Genomic DNA, 20,560 nt, shown 5'->3' on the forward strand with positions numbered 1-20,560 from the left:
TTTTTTTTCCGAACAATTTATAAAAAAAAACTAATGCATAACAGATGCACGTTTATAATTTTTAATCATTACAGTATACAGCTAAAATATCTGTTTTATGTTTTGTTTTGTGTATTAAGACTACGATGGTCTAGTCTTAATTCATACACTATTTTTGAAACCAAATTCAAACATATAACTAAGAAAATCCGTTCCTAAATGAGAAGTTGTCTATCCTTTGTGGCGTTGGAAAAATCAGTCAGATAAATTTTTCTTTTTATCGGACCCCTTCTGACTCAAGCAAAGGGGACTTCCTTTTTGCTATGCCCCTTTCGACAGCCTAAAACTGCTTAATTGGACTTTTGACCTTAACTGCATAATACCTCCTCTCATCCATTCTATTCTCGATTTCAAGCTTACTTGACTATGGAGAAATGAGCTGCGGCCAAGCAAAAGAAATAGTTCCTAGCCCCATGGGCGGATTAATGGGGGGCAAAGGGGGGCAATGTCTCCCCAGTTTGGGAGGACTTTATGTAGTAACAACATATCTTCCAAAAATTTTTAAAAAAATATTACTTTTTTTTCTTTGTTGAATAGTTCAGAAGGGCATGGGTGGATTTATAGGAGCGGGGGGGGGGCATATAGGGCAATGCCCCCCAGTTTTGGGAGGACTTCATATAGTAACATTACATCTTCCAAAACCTTAAGACAAAAAAAAAAATTTTTTAATAGTTCAATGAAAATGAAGAGGTTCGCGAATGTCCTTCTCTGATGGGAGAAAAAAAAAAAAAAAAAAAAACATTAAATACAAATAGTACAGCTGTCACTGGGGTGCTGAAAATATGTCTTAATTCACCATTTGACTGAAAAGCATTTGGGCAAGTATATAAATGGAACTATAGGCTAAACGAGCTATGCATTCAGCTGCAACACTTATAATAATTGACGATTATTTTTACAAACGATTATTTTTACAAATTAGAACCTAAAACAAAGGAAACCCTCCTCCCCCATTTGCGCTAACAGAACGATCTATTCTTTATAATTTGTTTTCTTTCTTTTCAGAATGTTCATTTTCAATTTGCGTGATTTCAAAAACTAGATATTTTGTGTTGTTACAGACGAAAGATTTTGAAGAACCTTCTGAATTCACACGTTCAGATTGGTAAAACTGTAAAAACCCTTTAACTGTAAAAACTGACGAATTTTCGTAAAAATTACAAAAATCTGCAGGCAAGAGTGAATTACATACAGGGAAGGATTGCCTATAAGATAAACAAGCTATAGCTTAGGGTCACTACTTTGAAGTGGGCCGGTAACTCGCAAAAAATGCATCATTCGCTCCTTAAAAAATGGAAAGTGCTTGAAAAGACTAATTTCATTTTCAAGAGCTTGAAAGCTTTGAATATTTGGAAAGGTGTGGCTACAAACCTTAAATTTTAAAATTTCTAACAGATGGTAGGGGGAGGGATGCCAAAATATGTCAAATTCAGCTCCTTGCTACATCCTGCATCAAAAAAGTAAAAATCATGGTTCTTATGTTTGTAACATATTGCTTGAAATAAATTTTTCTGACTCACATGTTTCATATCTTGCTATTTATTTAATCCCGAATGCAGTATTTTGGAAATTCTTTTCTATTGATTGCTTTTATCTTGCTTCTACTGCATATTGTTAATCTGTTTAGCCCAGAAAAAAAATGATACACTACCTCCATTCCTTTTCGTTTTCTGCACTGCTTATAATTTAAAAAAAGGTTATTGTAATGAGAATTCTATAGTTTATTTTTTCTTTTAGACTTAAAATAGCTGTTTTTTTTTTACGAAGTTTGAACAAGACCGTACAACTGTATTACCTAGTACTCAATTTCAGAGACTGGAAAGTGCAAATGAGTTGCCTTAAATTATTAAATGTTCTAAAATCCTTGAAAAGAATTGACGCAGTATAACCTACTAGGGCTCTTGTGCCAAAACACCCAATCTAACCAACCAAACCTTGAAAATAGTTAGACAAGTCTTTGAAACTCCTAAGCAAAGTGTGCTTCAATTTTATTTCTTATCAAGTGTATAAATTATGAATTGTTCAAATAAGTAGTATGTTACTCTCATGTTACTTATTTTCTAAATCTGTACACCATCTCTTTTATAGTATTAACTTACATCACAAAGCACATTTAAATTATAAAACTTTTTTTAAAAAAAATTGTCTATATTTTCCTGAGATTTTCGTCTATCCAATTAACTCTTATAAGGCTTCAAAATGCAGAATTTTATATCCATTTTACAAAATATCCTCCGGGGGAGAAACCCCCGGACCGCCTAAAATTGGAGATATTCTATATCCAACTTAAAAGAGAGCCCTGCGTCACTCTTGATACCAGTCGCCTAGCCCTTTGTCCGATAATCGGGGGGAAATTACGCTCTCCGCTTTAGAAATCGAATTAGTTAGTTAAACCTACGCATACGCAAAATTTTTTTTGTCTTAATTTCTGTCGAACATTAAATATTTTTAATTCTATCAGCGAAGGCTTGCGGAGCGTTTTCTCCACTTCAATCAAACGCGCCAGGCAAGTATAGGGTCATACCAGAGTTTTTTTGTCTGAAGAACATAAAGAGTTTTTTTTTTTTTTTTTGTGGGTGAGACCTAGCAGAAAAGTTTTATTTAGACTGTGAACGTGTGAATTTCATCCTTATTTAGGTAAGCATGTTTTAAAAATATTTTTCTCTGAGATTAGGTGACGTTATCAGGTAAAAAGTTCCCTGGTGTGTCTTACTCAAAGGAATAGTAAAGGGTTTTTTTTCTATAAAAGCCAATTTTTATCCTAAAATTAATTAAATCTGGAATGCCTTTCTGTTCACTGTACTTGCATGTTCAGATGCAATAAATTTTTAAGATACTATATAATTTTAGGACTTTTTTCTGTTTTTGATATTTTCTGACAAAGCACAATTTTATTAAAAATATAGTATTTACTTAATTTTACTTAAAACCATGTGTTTTACTGTGGTATTTACAATAGTGTCCGAAATCAAACCAACACTACCTGAAATATGTAAAAATGTACCACTTAAAGTAATTACTGTAATATATGGTACGTACACATAGTTTGAGAAACTTCAGTTTTAATACAAGGCAGGCCCCCATTTCGAGTAGCGCCCCAGGCCCACATCTGTCTCGGTACGCCACTGATACGCACACCCCACATGCGAAAATTTAGCATTCTACAGCTAACCATTTTTGAGTTATGACTTATGAGAGGTACATACGTACATCCAGCTGCAAGAAACAACGCAACAATTAACTTGTTCGGTACCTGAATGCGGTATTAAAAACTTTCAGGGGTGACTAAAATAGACATTCATACTGAAATTTAAGTAAACGATTTTATATGAAAACGGTAACTCAATTTACTTTGTATTGAAAAGTAAAACAACAAAGATCCTCCCCCCCCTTTTTTTTTTCAAAAACATCGGCCAATTCCATCGGCTTTTCGATGTTTTTTATGGCCGATGTTTCCTGCAAGTTAGCATCGGCCGCCGATGCCGATGCCGATGGCTAAATTGTTGAACCATCGGCGCCGATGCATCGGAAAGGCAGATGCATCGGTCGAGTCCTAGTAGTTTATACAAATAACTGCCCCGATTCTCGTTTTTTTTTTTTTTCATTTAACGTATTAGTGTTGACAAAATAGAATGGCTCTCAAACGCACTTTTTAATCTTAATTTGGCGATGGTGGAAAGAAAAAGAGATTCTGACCTTTAAAGAAAAGTTCAAGATTCTCGATATGCTTGAACAATTAAAAGTGGATCGAAGGAAGCACGACAATTGGATATGAGTGAATCTTCGACACGTACAATTTAAAGTCAAGAAAAGGAAATCCATAAACGTCCAGAACTTAGTCTTAATACTGAAGCTCGCACGGTAGTGTCTGAGCGAAATACAAACATCATGAAAATGGAAGCTGCTCTTTCATTGTGGCTAAAAGAAGCCAGAAAGAAGGGTTGCATAAAACATCATCTTCATATTTCAAAAGTTATAATTAAGTTTGCGATATCTACTGTTCAATGCTATTGTAATGTAGTAATATACTTAATGTAAGTAGCGTACTGTTTTAATTCATGTCTCTCATTGATCATTGATTTTGTGCTTCATGACAGCAATTTACGTTAAATAGTAACGTTTTTTCTAAAATATAGTAAAAAGTCAGTTCTTTATAAAAGATACGGTAATATATAGTTAAGAAATGGCTTGAAACAATTTGATGGGTGTTAACACATGTCTGAAATAATTTGGTACGCTTATAAAAAATTTCTAAACGTACGTTGTTCTACATCTACAACGCGAAATTTCAACTTGCGCGAGGGGTCTTGGAACGCATCCCTCGCGTAAGTCGGGATCCGACTGTATACCCTTCCAAACAAAAAAAGAATTTTTCGAATTGGTCCAGTAGTTTTGGAATAATCCGAAAACACACATAAAAAGCCGCTTGACGAAATCATAACCTCCTTTTTTGAAGTCGGGTAAAAATAAATTGAGAAAAGACCCGTGGATAATCCGAGCCACAGATGATCCGAACGCTGATAATCGGGAGTTTACCGTATTTTAATTTGAATGGAAAGAGAGCATTATTTTAATCGTTAACATTCCTTTTAAATGGCTAGAGAGGTTGAAAATTCAAAAATATCAAAAGGAGGGAGACTTGGGAAGGAGAGTATCGGTCCTGCTTGTATAATGTATAACTTCCATGTTCAAAAATATTTTGAATTTGTAAAATAAGTTTAAAAAAAATATTGGAATCACTGCGCTTTGCAAAAGAGTCACATAGCAGATCTTCAGTGGAGAAACTTACGGCGAGAATTACTATATTTATTCAAGTTACATTTTCGGAACAAATTTCAACTCAAATTATATTTGCAAACGTGAATTGAAGCAGTGAGAAGAAAAGGAATATAAGTGGACATTTTCAAGTTTTGAGTAAAGCATTTTTAAAGTTGCGGTTCTAGGTAGATTTTCATTTAAACGTTTTTCTAAATCATGCAGTGGTGTAGCAGCACCTAAAAAGGATACTAGTACTATCTCTTGCCTCCAGACAGAGGAGAGTTTCACCTACCATTTGATTCGGTTATCTGCAAATTTTTAATTTTGGCACTTATATCCCTTTGCTTCTCACTGCCCCAATTGAATAAATTGAATTTATAGAGCAAATGTCTTCAATGAAGAGCTGCAAATCAACCACGCAGCTCACAAGGATGAGGTGCGGTAAATCCAAGATGATTTTCAATGTAATTTTTTAAAATTTTTATTTCATGAGCGCAGTTTTGGATATGACGCTTACGCGAGTGATACCGATGTTCATGTTTTTACAGTAAAAAATATTTGAAAAGTTTGAGAAAAAAACCCCGAAAACAATTTTGAGTTTTAAAAATATATTGAGAGAAAACGCTGTTTATGTCTCTCTCCTTGCTATACATATTTAAAATATTGATATTTTTTACCGTTATATCCTTTCAAAATTCATGAAACTGCTGAAACATTGTTGCCTAACCACTCAAACCAAAGTCATTACCATAAAATTATCGAAAAGAGAAAAACAAGAGGGACAGTTTCTCTAGAAAACGTGGGCCATATTCAGATTCAGGAGGTCAATGTACCATAAACGCGGGCTACTTTGGCCCAGATTTTGAAACTTTTCTCATTCTTTTCTTATACATAATAATTTTATAACTATTCAAATTTCCAAGCTGAAGAAACTTGGTTTACGCATCTAGATATCTCTAAATTTAATTTTTGAACAGTAATCAGTTTATTTCGAAGTATTTTTACCCTTTATTATTGTTTTTCATTTGGGCCAATATTACTTTGGCCCAAAGTGGCTTTACCTATTTAAAATCATTGTAGAACTAACTATAGCCAAAGAAAGAGGTCTGCTCATAGAGAAAAATATTTATTTGAAAGATATATGCATTTTTCAAGAAGTCTGAGTCACACATAGTTGTTTTAAGGAAAATTTATTTATTTTTTAAAGGTATGTGCAGTAGAGGTGAGCAATGTCGTTCTTTTTAATGATTCGTTCATCAGAGGATCGTTCATTCTTTTGATCCGTTCATTTAACTCGTTCATTTGAACGACTTCGTTCATTTAAAAAAGTTGCAGGTGATCTCTCTGAACGACATACTCACGTATATTCGATATGTTTCATTAGATCAGTAATATTTTTTGTGAAGGAGATAAAACTAAATTTCTTTAAAAGTAAGAAAATATGCCTATGAAAAATTCATCGAAAATTTTTATTTAGGTATAGATGCATTAAGCTACTATAGCTCATTTTATAAGACATTTCTCAGTTGCCGGTTTGACATGTTTTCCATTTCAAAAACCGCAAGTTCCATTTCAGCATGTCAAAAAATAAAGTTATTAAAATTTTCCAGCTGCAGCACTAGAGTGGGCCGAAAAAATTGCAGAGAAATTCTGCAGAACACTAAGCCTTAATGCGGAAAAATTTGTGACTCCCTAAAACTAATTGCTGTGCAAAACTTCGCGACTCTGAGTTAATGTCTTCTGCTCTGGCAAGAGACTTGAATTTTTGAGACTTTTAGAAAATCATGAAATAAAGAGAAAGTTTACAAATTATTTTAAATTCCACTCAACTTTAAGTCTTAGTGCGGTAATTTTTTTAACTTAATAACACAAACTACTGAGAAAATTTCAAGCCTGTGAGTCAATTTTTTCTGCTCCGGCAAGAGGTTTGAATTTTGAGAATTTTATATAAAATTCCTTAAATACGAGCGAGACATTACAAAGTAGTTGCATACCTAATACGCTGCAATACTTCGAATTTTTAATCACATCAACGGCACAAGACCACCCCTTGAACCAGGTGTTTCCTTTCAGGGTTAGGGTGAAGGGGGCCAAAGGCCCTCTTACTTTAAAAAAAAACTAACGTTTTTACATATAAGTGGGCATGATTTTGTAGTTTTTAATAAAATTTCATCGAGTTTAAGCCTTTAATTCCTCCCCTCTTCCTTGAATATATCGAAATAACGGGCCTGTTTTGAACTGAAATAGGTTCTATTTCTTTGTTTATAAGGGGAAAATGATGAGGAAGTCACGTAGTGTTTAAATACTTGTTAAAAGTTGACTGTTGTATCTGTTGCATATTTCAATATATTTTCAATTCACTACATTAAAAGCTGGAATCATTCAATTGTAGTAAAAGCTTCGCAGAACCTGTTTTCCTTTTACATCTACACGAACTCTCGTTGCGGCATCTCTTCCAGTTTGTTGATAGTTCAACCCTAGGCTCCAAATCTTACTCCAGTAAAATTAGAAAAAGGCTGTGCGACTTTGAAAAGCGTCCCATAGTTGTTTTACGCCATTAGAATGCAAGTTGACTCGACGATATCGAGTAAAGACCAACAATATTTATTACTAATATCACATGCCATGAAGTAAGGCGTATGCTCTTCTTATCTTCCTAACCGTGATCTGGGTGCGCTAAATATGCCTCTCTGTCTGAAAACAGCAAATAGAATATTGAAATTGTACACTTCTACTATAAAACCACCAACTAAGTTTCAAATTTTGGTCAAATTTATTAATGTATGTCATCCTGGTTTAGAATTAAAACCAGCCATTACATTAGAGACGGAGCTAAGCATGCGTTGGAATTCCTTCGTGCATCAACACACTTAACCGAAAGGTATCAATGTAATTGATTATATCAATTTTTCCAAAAAATACATTTTGTAGTTTTAATAACGCATAGTTAACACGTTTTATACGTAATTTTATAATTTTTCCTCAATGAATAGAACTCTATATTCTAAATGCAGTTCTAATTTTTTGCGTATTTCCAGAGAGTCTTTGTCACTATATAACAACACTGATTTTTTATCAAACTTGTTCTTACATGATATTAGATTACCATTAAAGACCTTGTAAATTTTTAATCTCTACCCACCTCATAAGCCACACGATTAAAAAAAGTTTTTTTCCATTGAAGTTTAGACCTCTTGCCAGAGCAGAGGAAATTACCCTGAGATAGGAAAATGTGCATAATAATTTGTGTTAAGAGTCTACAAAATAAAACACAAGGCCGTTATTTCAAATATTTTCCAGGGGGGGGGATAAAGGGTGTAAACTCAGTAAAATTTTATCGGAAAACCACAAAATTATGCCCACTTATATGTAAAAACGTTAGTTTTTTTTTAAAGTAAGGGGGGCCATTGACTCCCTTCACCCTAAACCTGAAAGGAAACACCTGGTTCAAGGGGTCGTCTCATGCCGTTGATGTGATTAAAAATTCGAAGTATTGCAGCGTATTAGGTATGTAGCTACTTTGTAATGTGTCACTCATATTTAAGGAATTTTATATAAAATTCAAGCCTCTTGTCAGAGCAGAAAAAATTAACTCGCAGGCTTGAAATTTTGCGCAGTAGTTTGTGTTAGGAAGTTAAAAAATTACTGCACTAAGGCTTAAAGTTCAGCGGAATTTAAAATATTTCATAAATTTTCCCTTTATTTGATGTTTTTCTAATAATCTCAAAAACTCAATTCTGTTGCCAGAGCAGAAGACATTAACTCGGAGTCACGAAATTTTGCACAGTAATTAGAGTCACAACTTTTCCGCTTTAAGGCTAAGTCTTTGCAGAACTTCGATTCTTTCGGCCCATCCTAATGTATACATATGGTATTACTAATAGACCATGTATAACGAAAAAAATAACAACAAATACATCAGTAGCTCAGCCGGGATACCGGATAACTTAATTTCAAAAAAGACTCACCTAAATATTAGAAAGCTTCAAAATTATTTCACAGTACCGATGAGAACAGAAAAAAAGCAGCACTTTCATAAATGGGAAAAATAGATAAACTGCATTAATCCTTTATACGATCACAGGATATTGAACGTAAAATAAGCGACTTGGAAGTCGTGAAGTAAATTAAAAATAAAGCCAAATCAATATAGATGCTATAGCTTGACCACGGATAGATGGCAGATTACCTTGAAGCAAAACATCATTTGTATCATTCGTAATGGGTAAAATCTGCACGAAAGTACCGAATAGTAAGAGGTACGGTCTCGCTAATCCTATATATTCCAAAATAATACCAAAAAACCTATTACAAATGATAGAAATGATGTTTTTGCTTCAAGGTCATCCGCCTTCTTTTCGCGGTCAAGTTATAGTTAATAGGAATGCTATAGAAAACAAAAGAATGGCCAGAAAAGTGATAAAGGGTATTTTTAGAAGGATATTAGCAATTTCGTGGGACAGGAAGTCTGCATTTTGCTAGTAACCCAAACAAGTTACACTAAACTTTACTAATGGATACATTGGAAAATTACAAATGAACTGCAACGGTTAAAGAAAAATGATCAATAAAAAGCAGAAAGTAAAAAGGTTCGAAAAGAATAGATTGTACTGCACTGAGAAAAAGATAATTTGGTGATTTAAAGAAAGTTAAAAAATTGAAAGTTAATGTGTTTTTTTTAATACGATTTTATCAAAAGTGCATCAATACAATGTTCCAAACTGCTCACCGTTCAAAAGAACGGTCGTTCATTTTTTAAGTGAACGAACGGATCCGTTTATTTTAACGATTCGTTCTTTTTGACTCGTTTGTTCATGAACGACACACCTGTAGTGTACATTACGGTGGTGCGAAAAACCCTTTTTTATGTAATCAATTACTAATAGCGCGGAAAATTTGCACATTGGCATCCTAATAACGGGAAAAATAATTTAAAAAATTATAAATTATTTTTGAAATTGCGCAAGAGCCCTCAAGTTGAGAAAAAATACAAAAAATCGGCAATTTTTAAAAACGTATATTTTTTTCAGAATATAATTTACTTCATTTCTAATAGTATAAAAAATCCACTTTGTAGTTACCGAAATGTATAGAAAAAACTTGGGAGCACCTTGTCGATCAATTGAATTCGCGCAAAAAGCTTTGAAATACCATTTTTAAGTAAAATTTATATTATTTCAAAACTTATTTAGCTGACATAAAGCTTTTAAAATATACTATTAAACATCCATTTTATTGTTTTACGAACATTTCTCTTATGCTGAAGTGACTCAGGACTCACCTACGTCTAGAACCGTCACTTCAAATTTTTCCGGGGAGGGAGGGGGTCATGGGTGCAAATTCAATGAAGTTTCAACGGAAAACAGCAAAAATCTCGCCTATTCAAATGTAAGTACATTTATTTCTCAAAGCCGTGGTGGAGAGCAATGGACCTCCCCACGCCCCCCCCCCCCCCCACCCTGACCCACTAAATGACGAGCTAATCAGGTGGCAGTGGCAGCAAGGCGAGTCCAACCTACCCAATTAACCAACATCAAATGTTCAATATCAAATATTCAAGTTATGGCAGGGCTTTGACTTTTAATGAAGTTCTAAGTCTTCTTTCGCCATATTTGACAACAGTGGTAGTGGTATCAACTTATACTTGAACTGATCAATAAGTTCAGGATAATCTGCGGCTTGAAAGTAAATTAATGAAAGCTTGAAGAATCTAACGTGACGTACTACTGGCGGCTCATTTCAGTATTCTCCTGTAGACTAATTCTCGAATGTGATATGTGTCCAATACTATCGCTACGTGTTATTCCATGGAGGACAACATCTTTTCTTTCTTGTTTTTCCTGTTTAGAGTATTAGTTTTAGCTATTCTTTACTTTTCCAAATCTCTCTGGCAGATTTTTTTCAAGTTTTTATACTGTGCCAAAGTAGGTCGTAATTTTTAGGTTAAGAGATATGTTGTCATTGCCAATTAAAAAAAACAAAAACTTAAACAGAAATAAGAAGTACAACTATACTACAGCATAGAGTATTAAATAGTGCTCATAAATAGGTACTTAAAAAACTCTTAGCTAATGCAGAACTGCTTCTGCATGGAGATGTTTAAGAAATTATGAAAACACATAGCGCAAGAAACACAGAATCACTAGTGTTGATTCTAAAGCAGAGATTTAGAACTGCCCGGTATACATAAGTGCTTGTGGAGGCTCTCCAGCGGAATCTGTCAAAATATGTTTAAAAAAATTTCTCCCTGAAGGTTGAAAGAGGACGTTATATTTTTTTCTCCATTTGGGCCAAAGAAGGACCTTAGGGCCAAAATAGCCCGCGTTTACGGTAACTTTTTTTTTATTCAAGAAAAAATCCCCGAAAGTGTCAGAGCGGTAAAACTTCTATAAACTTTTTTGTTTACTTTCGGTCTATGTATGCCATGAATAGAGGGTAGTTAAATTTTTGTATAGAGAAATTCATCTTATATCTACATTTTAAATCTCTAGCATTAATTTTTTCAGAACTGCTTTGATAATAATAATATTAAAAGCAGTTTCTAAGAAGGTAATGAAGTATGTTCTTGCACCACAGGTTGCTTATGGTATTGCATTTGTAGTATATATTTTTATTATTAAATTATATTTATAAAAGGTAACATAGTGTGTCACATACTACAAGAATAAAAAAAATTCTAAGAGGTAAAATAGTATGTCACATACTACAAGAATAAAAAAATACATATTATTGCATTTTGTTTTATGTTTGAACATGCAAGTAGTTATAGAAGCAAAAACTTACCTCTGTTGGAGTGGCCATTGATCCCCAATAATGTGGAATGAAGAAGTTGATCCTGTAGCTCATCAAACACCACGGGTTTTTAGATTTTGAACTTAAATGCTGATCTACTTCAATTAACAGGGGTAATGTAATAGTGTAGTTTTGCTGCCTGTTGTTAGCACCTTTTTGAAAGTACAGAAAAGATAATTTATTAAACTACATAATGTAGAGAACACTTTAGCTTAAAATGAAATACTTGAGTAAAACGACAACAACGTGTATAAAGTACAAATAAAGTATTAAAATAGAGTTAAAAACTCAGCAAATAACAACTGTTTCGGGGCTGTCAAATGCAAGCCTCTTCATCAGTGCTTAAAAGAAGAACGAAAAGCCCACACAATGTGAACCGAACGACAAATGAACAAAAAATGGAAGGAAGCAAAGTAAATAGACATGAAAACCAGAAACACTGCGTCACAAAACAGCAACGAAGCCTATTGTGCGGAAAAACGTCACAAACAGAAAAAAGATTTTAAAGATAAGATTTCCAAACACCAGGGAAAGGGGGAGTACTTGACAAATCATTTACTACAGAAGCAGAATTTTTCCAAATGTAATAGGATTCCCGAAAATCTAAATCAGAAATCGAAGAACACCCATGAGTAACCTTGGCAGGAGAAAAACCGAAAATATGATTAAAAGACCAACAGTGTTGTGCAATCGAGGAACGTTTTAAGAGCCATTATTTTGAAATTCAGACAAAAAACGGAAATTTTGGCAGTGACCATTTTTGATTTTCCTAATTTTTTTATATCTCAAAGTAGGCCATAAGAAGTAAACATTCTGAAATTTTTAGCTTTCCAAAAATTTTTTTTCGCTCGTTAAAAATTCCCAGAGTTTGACGTTTTGCAGCGCTTTTTAGAAAAATTCTAAAAGTCGCATTTCAGCGAGAGAGATGATTGAACAGAGATGATTGAAGACATAAAAATATCCCAACCGAAAGAATATCTGACAAAAAGTCAAATTCAAACTGTTTTTAGCTGATATTCCAAGCAAGAAAAAGCGAATAATACTGATTTATCAAGAACTGACAGCCTTTTAGAGGTATTTGAAGATGACATAGAAAATAGACATTTAGAGGAAAGTGAAGCAGATATTGTTCATGATATTTATATATTTATATATAAATAAATATATATATATATATATATATATATATATATATATATATATATATATATATATATATATATATATATATATATATATATATATATATATATATATAATGATATGGATTTATCGTTTTCTGAATTACCTGCAATTAAAATACCATCAATTTGTAAAAATCAGAAAAATAAAGTATTACTAGTCTTTTTCTTTCTCTTTACACACATATATACATTCTTACTACATCCTTAAAGTTTTAGAAGATCTAATCTGCATACTGGACACATGTTTTACGTACGAGAAAACGCATAAAATGAGCTACAAAAAAAATTATTTTCTGGAAAACAAGAAGAGATCCCATGCTGCTTTCTTTTTCATGATGTTTTACACATAGCCAGGTACCATAATATATAAAAGGTTTTTTTTCCTAGTGATGCTGTTTTGAGTTAATTGCGATCAAAAATGCACAATTTTTGATAATTTGAAAAATATCAGGGCATTTTTCTCCTAAAAAAAATTAAACCTCATGCAAATTTTGTGTCATTTACTCTCTTCATAGTATAAACTTTCAGTATATGTTACATTTTTTTCGGGTCGTGGCTTTTTGGGGGAAATAACGCAGGTTCAACTTTTGCGAAAACGGATAAAATCCATATTTTGCGACCCCTTATCTGAAGAAAGCAACAACCCCCAACCAAAATAACTATGAAATCATTATAACTAGATACAGTACAACCAATAAATATAAACATAACCGTGGGGTGGTGTTTCTGTAAAGAGCTAAAGCGCACTGAAACGCGACATTTAGAATTTTTCTAAAAAGCGCTGCAAAACGTCAAACTTTGGGAATTTTTAACGAGCGAAAAAAAATTTTTGGAAGGCTAAAAATTTCAGAATGTTCACTTCTCATGACCTACTTTGACATATAAAAAAATTATAAAAATCAAAAATGGTCACTGCCACACCTTGTCTGAACTTCAAAATAATGGCTCTTAAATCTTGTTTCTTGACATAATTTTCATGTTCCTTAATACGAAATTTAAGAGAACGTCGGCTCTGTCCTATGTATGTCATTTGACACTGACAAGAAATACTATTAATGCCCCATCTGTCAAGTTCCTGAAACGGGTGTTTTAGTTGCGAAAATTTAAGTTTGTTGATAGGGGAAAATGCAACCGAAAAATTAAACTTTTTAAAAATTTTTGCGATTTGAAGACTGATTCTTGGAAAAAAGGGTATAACACAGAACCAAATTAGAATAATTCATCTTAGCCATTGCTTGATTTTTATTAGTTGTATTGGTAAGTTTCCTGTGTAATGTCAGTGATGTCAATTGTAAACCCCCGATCCAATGCAACACTTTTTAAATAATTCAATTCTGCTGCAAGTAAATTGGAATTAGAACAAATCTTTAAAGCCCGGAAAACAAAGGTTCTGAATGCCGCTAATTTTTGTTGAGGGGGAAGAACAGATAACTTATGTGGGGGAAGAAAGACAGCAAAGGGTTTACGGAAAACAGTAGTGATAAAATTATTGTCTGAACGAGTGATGGAAACATCCAAGAAAGAGAGATGATTGTTAGATTCCATTTCAACGGTGAATTGAATATATGGATTAATACAGTTTATAAACGACAAAGGACTATCAAGGTAACGGAAAGACGAGTTCAAAAGAACAAAAATATCATCAACGTACCTGACATAAAATTGAAACTGTAAAATTTTAAATAATTTAAACTCAAAATAGTGCATATAAAAGTCGCTTAAGATTGGACTCAACAGGTTACTCATCGCGAGACCCTCGGTCATTCGGAAAAAATTGTTGTCGAAAATAAAAGTATTTTGTTTTAAGCAAGACCTAGTTAGCTTACACAATTCATCGATCTCAAAACAAGAAAAATTATGTTCAACCAAATTCATTTTAAAACAATCTAACGCCCCTTCAACCGGCACGTTAGCGAAAAGAAATTTAACTTCGAAAGGGGCGATGACATGATTTTTTAATTGAAAATTACGAAGTTTGTTAACAAAATTCAAAGAATTCCGAACAGTGAAAGAATTGCTGGGTAGAAGAGGTGAAAAAACAGAAACCAAAAATTTTGCCAGTTTGTAGGAAGCAGTACCAATATTAGAAACAATGGGATGGAGAGGAATAAATGGTTTATGTACTTTTGGTAAAGCATAAAATCTAGCACATCGTGCGACAGAAGGAGTCAAACGTTTCTTATAGGTATCAGAAATTAACGGGGAAGACTTGATAGCGTTACCAATGTATTTCAATACCTTTGCACTTGGGGTTTTCTTAATTTGTTCATATGGGCCCTCTTTTATTAAATTTTATAATAAAAACGTTTATTACATTATCTATTTTGGTCAAAACAACAATTTAGCCCCCCTTATCCGCATTAGTAATAATCAAATCAGGATTTGAACATAACTCATTGACATTATGTTTAACATTGAGTAACTTATTATTGTGAAACTGCAAATTAAATTTGATATTGTTAGAAATGAGATGTCGAATGGAATCTTTCTGTATGGAAGTTAAAGCACTGAATTTCATGGCCTTTTCAACTGGAGCAATTAAACGAGGAAATGACGGTTTGGATGGAACTGCAAAATTACTATTAAATTTTAAAGAATTGATTTGTGCAGAATTTAGGGGAAAATCTGAGAGGTTAAGAGCAGATTTTACGTTAACCTTTGGCAAATCAAACACCTTTGACTCCGAAGTAACATTACAAAGAGTTATCAACTTTTTATTGAAGATTGATCTGTGTTTTCTAGAAGAATACAAAGCTCTATGCCACAAGATATCTTTTTCTTAAAAAAACAAGATTTAAAACGTTCCCCGATTGCACAACACTGTTGGTCTTTCAATCATAGTTTCGATTTTTCTTCTGCCAAGGTTATTCATGCGTGTTCTTCGATTTATGATTTAGATTTTTGGGAATCCTATTACATTTGGAAAAATTCTGCTTCTGTAGTTAATGATTTGTGGAGTACTCCCCCTTTCCCTGGTGTTTGGAAATCTTATCTTTAAAATCTTTTTTCTGTTTGTGACGTTTTTCCGCACTATAGGTGTCGTTGCTGTTTTGTGACGCAGTGTTTCCAGTTTTCATGTTTATTTACTTTGCTTCCTTCCATTTTTCGTTCATTTGTCGTTCGGTCCACATTGTGTGGGCTTTTCGTTCTTCTTTTATGCACTAATGAAGGGGCTTGCATTTGACAGCCCCGAAACAGCCGTTTGCTGAGTTTTTAACTGTATTTTAATACTTTATTTGTACTTTATACACGTTGTTGTCGTTTTACTCATTCCATAGTAAAGTTTTCGACTGCTTTTTTACAATGAAATACTTATTTGATTAATAAAACTTCGAAACGAAGCTTTCTTGAAACTTTGACGTCTCTAAATCAAAGCGTTACCGAAACGTATACAAACGTTCAGGGTAACTTTGAGCTATTCCTGCAAATTTTGTATCTTTTTTTTTAGTTAGAAAAAATAAAAACTAAAAGGTACAGTGCTGAACTCAGTTCACAAGGAAATGCAATAAATCTTCCATTCTTTATTAAAAAGAAAAATAAAAAAATTGGCTCTATTTCCCATAGTTTATTGCGTCATTCAGTAATTCTGGAGTTACAGTTTGGAAGCTATTTTTCAAGTTGTTGAAAGTGGTCTTCCTACAATGTAATATTTTTTGCAGCATTATAAATGATAGAAATCTTGTGATTCGACGTATCCCAAGAATTATTTCGTTTCATTAGACCAAAATTTTCTGTACTCAAACTCGATGAAAAAAGTCACCTTTTTTAAAATTGTCGCTCAGGTATTTGCAAATTGTAATTTCTTTCAGCCGAAACTTGTGTAGCGTTTCCTACCTATTTTACTAAAATAAAAAGCAGAAAACTCATATTATACCCTTGCCATCAGGTCACAGAACTGAGCTTTCCACAGTCTCTTAAAATTCAATTTTCTTAAAATATAAAGTAGTGAAAAGGTAACCCAATGCTATGGTTCAAAGTAACCTTAAAAACTGTACTTAAACAAAAATCAAATAAATTCATTCATAAATTTTATATGCCTCTAGAATGTACGCAGCATTTTCTTTTCGTAGGAAAAAATATTGAAATTGAGAGGAATATTTTAGCTTACCTTGTATAAAGTTATGAAGCCTGTTCAACCCGTCATCCATGATTAATTTAAAATCGCACGTCCTAGATGTTGTAAGTCGTAAAAATTTTGCTTCTCTATAGGATCGTCTTTGGATGAAATATGCATAATCTTGAATTACAGAAAATTCAGGACATGGACTACCTGTACATAAATGTTCAGAATAATAAAAAAACTAAATTAACTTAATTATAGTACAAAAATATGTATAAAAACAGCAGAAAAATATAAATTATTTAGTTTATTCAACTTGTCATCTACGACATTTTTTAAATAATCGATAAGCTATGGATGTTAAAAAGTTTTGATTATCTTTAGAAAATGTGTCGTGTGACACTACTAGGTGTTATAAACAATAGAAGTGTTTCAAAAAGGGCTTCCGTTTTTATTACCTTTGTTTGCATATGTTCCGGACGAAGTCTAAGAAACAGTCGGAATTTTAGTGACAGCAGATGAACCACTATTTTGTTTATTAAAAATAATTATTTTGAATTGGAGGTTTACTTTAAGTCAGAGTTTAGTAAGGTGTGCATACTTTTCTCATGATTCTGTATAATAAAAGCTGTAAGAATGGAAATTATCAACATATTTGAGTAAAGTATTACCCTCCCCCCCTTTTTTAAACATATTAAGCGAAACTTAAAACTTTTCATTTTATTATTAATCAAAAAATTCAGTTCCATATTTCTAAATATTTTTTAAATTTCTTATTTAAAAAACATTTCTAGCAGAATTCAAACTTAACATATGAACATCTTAATAGTTTCTTAACTTATATCAACTTAAGCTATTTGAAGCATTCTTAAGGATTAAATGCTTCAGAGTATATGAAATGTTTTCATCAAATAAGCATGAAAATGTATTATCTAGTTTGAAGAGAAAAAATAACATTGTAGTGTATTATAGAACATATAGCAGATGTTTCATATCATATTTTTATTACGAACTTTTCATAAGTTTGTTAATTCCAGAAGTAGTTAACATTTTTTCTTTCTTTTTGTTTATATTTTAGCAAATCTGATAAGTTTACGTTATCAAAATTTCCCCACACAATCAGGCACCTATAAATTAAAAAAAAAGTTATGATCGATAAAAATAACTAAGCTAGCCTTAATAAAAAGCATTACTGCTATTTATTTCCGGTTCACTGCATAACGGTAAAGCACACGGGTCACAAAGGCCTGAAATTTTGATTCCAATGTCACAGATTACTTTTAGTAACGATGAGATAAAATAGTTATTTGATAAATGTCTCATTAATCTACTTCGTTTCTATTATCCTGGCTCTTCCTCAGTAGAAAAAAAAAATAATAAGCAATAATTGATAGAAAATAGTGGTTCAAATTCTATTAAAATTCTAACGAATATTATCTGCGCCCGGCTGTTTATGCGAGTGCTGTTTTTTTTCCACGGTTCGATCGGTCACGAAAGGAAAATCACTGAAAATGAAAACTTTTTAATTTGGAGTATTTATATACGCTATCCAAATACTTATCTGCATAGTCACCATTCTAATTGAGATATTTGTCGTAGAGTGGCACCGATTTTCCCAAACATCACCATAGAAAGCAGCCGCCTATTCTCGCAACTGATTCTCTGAGGTGGTCTGAACCAAAACTTTGTACTCCAAGTCAGATTTTCATGAGATCAAAAAGATGGAAATCGGAATTAGCCAAGACTGGGCTAAGAAGGTCGGACTGCATCATGAACATTTCTACCATCTTTGGCAAACTTTCAACACGCTGCTGCTGTTCTCGAAAATTTTCCCATTCCTATTATTAATAATTTCTGCCGTACTGAAATCCTCAGTATGCAGAAATTGAATGACTGTATGCAGCATGAAATTTACACTTTGCGGGAGTCTCTAAAGTTCGAGGTATGTTTATGTGCTCACTGCGCTTTCAGTATTGGAAACTGCAAGCTGACGTGCAGCACCATCGAATTTTCACGGTAGTTTTTATTTTTTGACCGTTCGGATATAGAAAACAAATTGCCCTTGAATTATCCAATAATATATGGTATATTTATTTACAAAGCATTGAATAGAAAAGCAACACATATTTCACATATGAGGCAGTGAGAAGCAAAGAGATGTAAGTGGCAAAATTAAAAATTTGGAGATAACCAGTACACATGGTAGGTGAACCTCTCCTCTGTCTTGAGGCAAGAGTTGGTACTAGTAACCCTGGTAGTTGCTGCTATACAGCATAATTTAGAAAAAATTTCAATGAAAGCCTACCTATGGGATGTTATCTTTAAACGCGTTTTGCTCAAAAATTAAAAATGTCCACTTACATCCCTTTGCTTCTCACTGCCTCATATCATAAAATGGCTACAAAAACGTAATAAGGAACAGTTTATCTTGCATCATTACATTTAAGTTTTGAATAATTAAAATATAGTGACAAAGTGAAAGGATATAAAAATTATTTATTTACCTTCGCACAAAATTTGACTAATCATTTGATATTCTTGTCCCGGCGAAAGATAAAAGGTTCTTGGATGCAAACTCGGAGACAGAACTCTGCATCATAAATTAAATTATTAAATTTATCACATTTTCAAAAATTCAAAAATATCATACCTTCAAATGTAAGACTTATTTTATTTCAAAAACTAAGTTTGTGTGCTCACGAGGTTTGCATGAATTTGTTTATTAACACTGCAACTGAAACAACAATTATAAAATGCTTAATTTATACTGAATTTTTATTTTGATTGTCTAACGTAGAAATGCATTTAGTGGGCAACAAAATGTTATTAATATCAATTGAGGCAGAAAGAAGCAAAGGGATGTAAGTGGACATTTTGAAGTTTTGAGCAAAACGCGTTTAAAGATAACATCCTAGGTAGACAGGCTTTCATTGAATTTTTTTTCTAAATCATACTCTATAGCAGCAACTACCTGAGCTGCTAGAACCATCTCTTGCTCCAAGTCAGAGGAGAGGTTCACCTACCATGTGTTATCTCTAAATTTTTATTTTTTCCACTTACATTCCTTTTTTTCTCACTGCCTCAATTGTTAATTAGTCAAATGCAGAAAGTGGTATCATAATAATTGGTTTCATACTTTAAATAGATGTGCAATGACGTATGACGCAGCTTTTGTCATAATAACCTTTAAAAATGTTTCTTCATTTGAACATTTTCAATGCCATAGGACATTTTAAGTACGATTGAGATATTTTTTCACGTTTAAAAACTTATAATCTATTTAGAATGCTCAAAGTAACTGTTAATAAAGTATTGTTTCACACTTAGTTAGAAAACGAAAAAAAAAAAAAATAAATAAATAAAAATAAACTGCTGATCTCATTTTTGGCTTCTGAAAAAAATATCACGATATTCTAAGACATTTCTAACTTTGATTACGTACTTTAACCTCCTTCAGTGACATGCTATTGGTATGTTTATGCCTGTATTTAATAAAATTTTGCTTAATATCATAATCTGATAGCAAAAAATAGTGACACAAAAATATATATAAATAACCTAGTCCCCTAAACAGTCGAATAAATTTTATTTTCTATCACAAACTGACGGCACTGTATTACAAAACATATACCTGCAATGCAAACGACCGAGTTAGAAGAGATTATCTCGATAGGTCGCCATTGTTTGCAGCGATTTCAGTTTTGAGCAGAAGAGTACTTTTAATTAC

General features: G+C 32.7%; 1 protein-coding gene across 1 annotated transcript in view; it reads right to left on the bottom strand.

Moving 5' to 3' along the window:
• The window catches only part of LOC129218703 (uncharacterized), a 43,340-nt gene that overhangs the window by 19,137 nt on the left and 3,643 nt on the right, over positions 1 to 20,560 (bottom strand). The window contains exons 2-4 of the mRNA XM_054853024.1: positions 19,338 to 19,423; positions 16,882 to 17,043; positions 11,581 to 11,741 (exon numbers count right to left, since the gene is read on the bottom strand). Of these exons, the coding sequence (XP_054708999.1) occupies positions 11,581 to 11,741; positions 16,882 to 17,043; positions 19,338 to 19,423 (409 nt within the window). The remainder of the gene's footprint in view (positions 1 to 11,580; positions 11,742 to 16,881; positions 17,044 to 19,337; positions 19,424 to 20,560) is intronic.

The sequence above is a fragment of the Uloborus diversus genome, chromosome 3, assembly GCF_026930045.1.
Source record: "Uloborus diversus isolate 005 chromosome 3, Udiv.v.3.1, whole genome shotgun sequence".
Classification (NCBI taxonomy): domain Eukaryota; kingdom Metazoa; phylum Arthropoda; class Arachnida; order Araneae; family Uloboridae; genus Uloborus; species Uloborus diversus.